This window comes from Buceros rhinoceros, unplaced genomic scaffold (genome assembly GCF_000710305.1).
Source record: "Buceros rhinoceros silvestris isolate BGI_N320 unplaced genomic scaffold, ASM71030v1 scaffold2108, whole genome shotgun sequence".
NCBI classification, from domain to species: Eukaryota; Metazoa; Chordata; class Aves; order Bucerotiformes; family Bucerotidae; genus Buceros; species Buceros rhinoceros.
The window spans coordinates 25,409-30,635 of NW_010428411.1; the positions used below are offsets into that span (position 1 = coordinate 25,409).

At 39.6% G+C, this 5,227-nt stretch overlaps 1 protein-coding gene across 1 annotated transcript in view; it reads right to left on the reverse strand.

Moving 5' to 3' along the window:
- CASP2 (caspase 2, apoptosis-related cysteine peptidase) overlaps window positions 1–5,227 on the reverse strand; it is a 16,292-nt gene that overhangs the window by 1,113 nt on the left and 9,952 nt on the right. Inside the window, exons 6-7 of the mRNA XM_010142244.1 lie at window positions 4,071–4,199; window positions 3,538–3,628 (exon numbers count right to left, since the gene is read on the reverse strand). Coding sequence (XP_010140546.1) covers window positions 3,538–3,628; window positions 4,071–4,199 — 220 coding nt within the window. The remainder of the gene's footprint in view (window positions 1–3,537; window positions 3,629–4,070; window positions 4,200–5,227) is intronic.

A 5,227-nucleotide genomic window follows, 5' to 3' on the forward strand; every position in this document is an offset into this window, starting at 1 on the left:
GAGGGGGAAAGGAGGGAAAAAAAAAAGAAATTATTCTGAATTACTGGATGTAGTTGTCCTGTACTTCCTTAGTTTGGGGCTGTCAGCAAGGCTGCAACTGCTGTCAAGCAGAAAGCTTTTGCATTAACCGTAAGCTTTTTCAGCTGTTTTAAAAACTCTTCTAAAAGTTCTTCTGCACAAACAAGTGCAGATACCAACAAGTGTTGAACCTGCTCAGCCTAATGCAACTGTTAGTCCACATGTTGACCGATTCCACACACCCCCCTTTCCTCTCCTATGCAGATCATGGGATAACTGGAAAGCAAAGAAGTTTCTCATAGTTACTCACCAGGTATGGAAGGATTTCATGCCTAGCCCTAAAAGTTTCTATTTTCCACTTCTACCTACCTTAGAAATGTCCCAAAATGTCTAGTCTACTTTGCAATGCTGACTACCTACTTTCTGCATAACTCAAACAAGAGCCACAATTTTAGTTGCTAAGGTCTCTACCTCCGAGACATGAGGAAAACGTGGACCAAATACTTCACCTAGTTCTAAATCCTCACTATAGAATCATGTGTTTCAATCAAAAGCATAAACTGAGCAATACTAAATTACAAAATAATTTGACCCCAAACACGAGAGAGGAAACTCCAGTACACGGAGATAAGGTTAAAACCTAGAGAACACTTAATGTCCTCTCCAGGATTCGTTAGTATCTGTTATGACAGGTACAGATATTCTCAATCTTTTTTTACGTGATGCAGAGTGTCCATAGTAATCTAAACTGCTTAGTTGCAATAACTTCAATAGTCTGGCCATGTTGTATGAAAAATAAAACTACATTTATCAGGCTTCCTATATGATTTTACCCTTTTGTTCTTCTGTTGCAAGATGAGAATCTACTATTCTACTTACTTTTTAACAGCATGGGTCAGATTCTAGTCTCAGGAGGCATAAGCATCCACTTCCGAGGCCCTTCTGTTATCATGGCTCCAGGGTTTTTTTGCCATGTCTAAGAAATACATTTGAATTCCTAACCCTTTTGCAGGGAGCAGCACTGGTGGCATCTCGTAATTATGCACAGGAAATGGTCCTAAGTCAGCAGCGTTCTTCTTTTTCTCCAAAATGAAAGCAGCAGTGGGAGGGATGTGATTGTCTGACAGGCTAGATATAGCCTATAGTTAAGGCTTCATGCACTCAAAATTTCATGACAATTTCCATCAAGTTCCTTCATCATCTCTTTAAAGTAGCAATGCAAATTTTTCCAGTTTTAACCATATTTTTTCCATGTGTTTTATCACATTTCTCCAAATCCTTTTAGTTCTGTATCTTCTTAAAAATTTAGCATACTTTTCTCCGTGTACGTTATTTCGGATAAGAGTCAGGTAATTTCATAGCCACTCTGTATTACTCATGCTGTCATCATCCCGTAATGTATAAAGTCAAAACTTTTTGGATTAAAAGCTTCAGAATTAGATGTCTTCCTAATGCATTTGTCTTCAAACACCATTTAAGTCAACTTACCAATGTATCTAACAAGTTGGTAACTAAAAACCAGTAACTGCCACTCAGATTGATACACTCTGTTTAAATTGCACTGAAGCCGTTTTCCCAGTTGATTTAAATAACTGCTAACTACTTATTTGTCATTATTTACCACAGTTCTTTGCTTTTCTGGGTCAACTACTGTATTAAACACAGATGTTAAGCAGCTTCAGAGTCTTGCTTTATGTCACAGGGAAATGTGACTATTTGTCTTTTCCTACTGCTTTCCATTGCTACTGTTTTTTGATCCGTTACTGTAGGTGGACTGCTTTGATACTTCAGTAGACTCCTTCCAAAGACCCTTTGGAAATTAAGTAGACTGTACCAACTCCTCTTTACCTACTTTTAAAACGTGTCATTAATAGAAGATACAGATAAGGCCTGTACATAAACTTAGGGAAAAAGAATAACCTACGCATTTCTCATTGTTCAGGCTGGCTCCAGCTAACTTGCGTGATGCAGAGAGGCTGATTACTAATCCAAAGTTGTCCAACACTATTTATACAGTCTTTTAAATGCTGATTTGGGGAAAAAAAAGTATTGGCTAGTCCAACCTTTGAATGTTAACATGAAAAGATACATTTTTGTTGACAGCTTTCCCCTCCAACTATTAATCAAGGTTTAAAAGAGAGGCTAAAAAAGGGCAGGTTTTTGCCTTTTTTTTTTTTTAATTGAAGAAAGATTTTTCCCTTTCAGTTGCTCAAGTCTCAATCCCTTGACATGCAGTTCTACAGCATTTTGCATGGTGAGCTCACCAACCTTTAACTGAAATGGTTTTGGGAATAGGAAAGCCAAGTTTGACTTGTTGATGTTACCCATTACAATAACATTACAGTCAAATAAACCTAACTAGGTCAGCTACAAATTCTGGCTTATTGCATTTAGCCCACACTGTTAGGAGTCTGCATATGCACGTCTGTTTAAGCAGTATTTAAAGGTTCAATAAGCTAAGGAAAGCGATCACATTCAATTCATACTGTAAACGTGAACATTACGCTATTTCCAAATGCTTAAAATGATCAAATATTCTTGATCACCAAAATACTTCACGTAGACTTCAGGTATTTCTCTATATTGGGATTAAACATGCGTAGACAACAAGTGAACGAAACATCATCTCGGCTAGAGGTCAAACTATAAAGCTCTGCTAAGAATGAAAAGGAAGGAATACAATTGCAAGGAACAAGGGAAAAAGTGTGCACACTAGAAAAATTTTTCTATCACAAAGGAAAAAACAAAGCTTTCTAAGTGTCTTTGGAGTATCTGCAGTTTCACAGCGACCTCAAAAAGTCCAAACAGTTTAGGGAAAACTTTGGTCATTAGCAGATCTGAAAGGCAGGTAGCTGCAGACTTGTGTTAGTTACAAAAGGAGGGAAAACAAATAGCAGAATTAAAAAAAAAAAAAAGAGAGAGTGGGAAAAGAACAAGTCTCTAAGAATCAAGAAAATAATTCTGTACAGTAGTATGTATTGTAGTATTCTACAATAGTACATGGAAAAGGGTGTAAGGAAAAGTCATCCGGAGGCTGAAAACAGGATGGGGTAAAGGAAAAAAAAGAAGATGGAGTCAACTTTGATAGCTCAAGAGATGACAAGACAAGAGACACAACACATTCAGGATCAAAAGACAGGACCTCTGATGAGACTCCGGTGCTAGTGTACCACTCCATGCTGTGCTGCACTTTGATGCACCATATGCCCCACTCCCCCTACTGCAGGCAAAGCAAGAGAAAGCCTCCATATATGAGTGGGATGTGATACAGGTTTATATCACTAAGGTGCTCTGGGGTCTGCAAGTCAATGCACACACCTCATGCAGAGCAAAAGACACTTACAGAGCAACAGATGCAGTGGCAGCAGCAGGGCAGAGGGAGGTGAATATGGATCCCACTTACACCTGAGAGAAGCAAAGAGGAGAGTTGATAGCAAGTTGAATGTGAGGGTGTGTATGTGTGTAAAATGAGCCTTAATGGCATGCCAAATACATGGCTTTTAGCATTTGGGCACTCACCTCCTCGGCAGGCCTGAATAAAGAACATTTTTGGCTTATTCTGGAGATTTGGACAGTTTGCATTATCAAAGAGCCGGAAAGTCTCCTGCAACTGAGAGAAGAAAGAAGATAACTATTCTTCACTGCAGTCTTCTGTGAGCCAAACCCAGTCTCACTTTGCTTCCCTGTATTTTGGTTGTTCCTGAACCAGTCTTGGTATTTTCTCCTTATCTCCACATTCATCATATGACACGTCCCTTCTCCATCCTCTCCCCCAGCGCCTACCAGCTGGAGTTCAAGCGCTCTACCTAGTACTTGTACAGGAAAACAGAATGAAATAAGTTGCCCTACTTGCCCCATTTCTATGACATCTTTTATCTTACAGACTTCTCATAGACAGCCCCTTGCTCTTTTCTTCCCACACGTCCTCATTTTTTCCTTTGTTAAAAATGTGAATCTTCAGTCTTCTTTCAAAAAAAGTTTTTTCTCCCCATTTTCCCTTGTTACTTTCCAAGAGATGACCTACAGCACTGTACCAGCTCACGGCACTGTACCTGTAGCAGTTTGCCATCACTGCCATAAACCCCACCCTCCACACCATGGGAAAGTAAAGCTACAATGCAGGAATCCACATCCCGATGAGCTGGCAGCTTAGAGAATCTCTCCAGTGCATTCTGCATCTCCTGGAAGAGAGGAGAAAAAAAGAAGTTTAATGCTTTCCAGACCTGCACAGAGAAAGTGGGTCAACATACAAGGAAAACCACAAATGGTCTTCCTGTTATGAAACAAACATTGTGTACATTAAATTTACAGGACTAAAGACACGCTTTCCAAAAACCCAAGGAAATGTTCTTGTTCTTTTATGTAATGTTCAGTCCTAAGTATAAAATTGTGAAGTAGGAATCACTTAGGCCAACAGAGGGATGCAGCAAGTATCTTGAGTTGATACACGTGGATTCAACATAGGAGAAAACAACTGATATTTTACAGAGGTTTTACACTGACTCTTGAGTCTGGCTGGGATACTGGAGCAACTTACAGATGCATGCTCTGGTACATCAGGCATTCAAAGACTAGTGATCAAAACACAACAACGATTTAAAGTGAAAAGGAACTCTGACAGCACAGCAGGTGCGAAAGTCTTACTACACTGTCGCAAAAGCTGCATTCTTGAATGCTGTACCACTTGGTTCCACAGGGATTTCAAAGGAGCAAGAACAAATGAGGCTGGAGAACTGCATTCCTACAGAAAGGCACTGGCTTGATTCAGTCATTCATGGAGCATTACTAATTTTCCCACGTGAAGTACAGCCAGTTTTCTAGCAAAGACTGAAAGTGGAACTTAACTGCGTAGATACCGGGAGACTGATAAATAGCACGGCAATAGACTCCATCAGTGAAAGGACATTAAAACATCACTTAAAGCTCCAAAGATGAGGTCAAGTATTTGCAAAGTTTAACATTTAGGATAGCAGAAAAGTATGGAGACTTTATTCATTTTAGGTTTTCCAAACCTGGTATGTGTATTTGAGACATTCTCATCCCCTGCACTAGAGTCAGACCAGAGTACTAACTCTTGTGGTCCTTTGTGATCCTTTCTATTTTAAGCCATCTGCCTTCCAAGCTGCTTCACAGTTCTCAGTATGCGAGCAGACATCATCCTATTTAGCCTTATTTTCTATTCGTAAGTGACCATTCACATCCTCCTGCT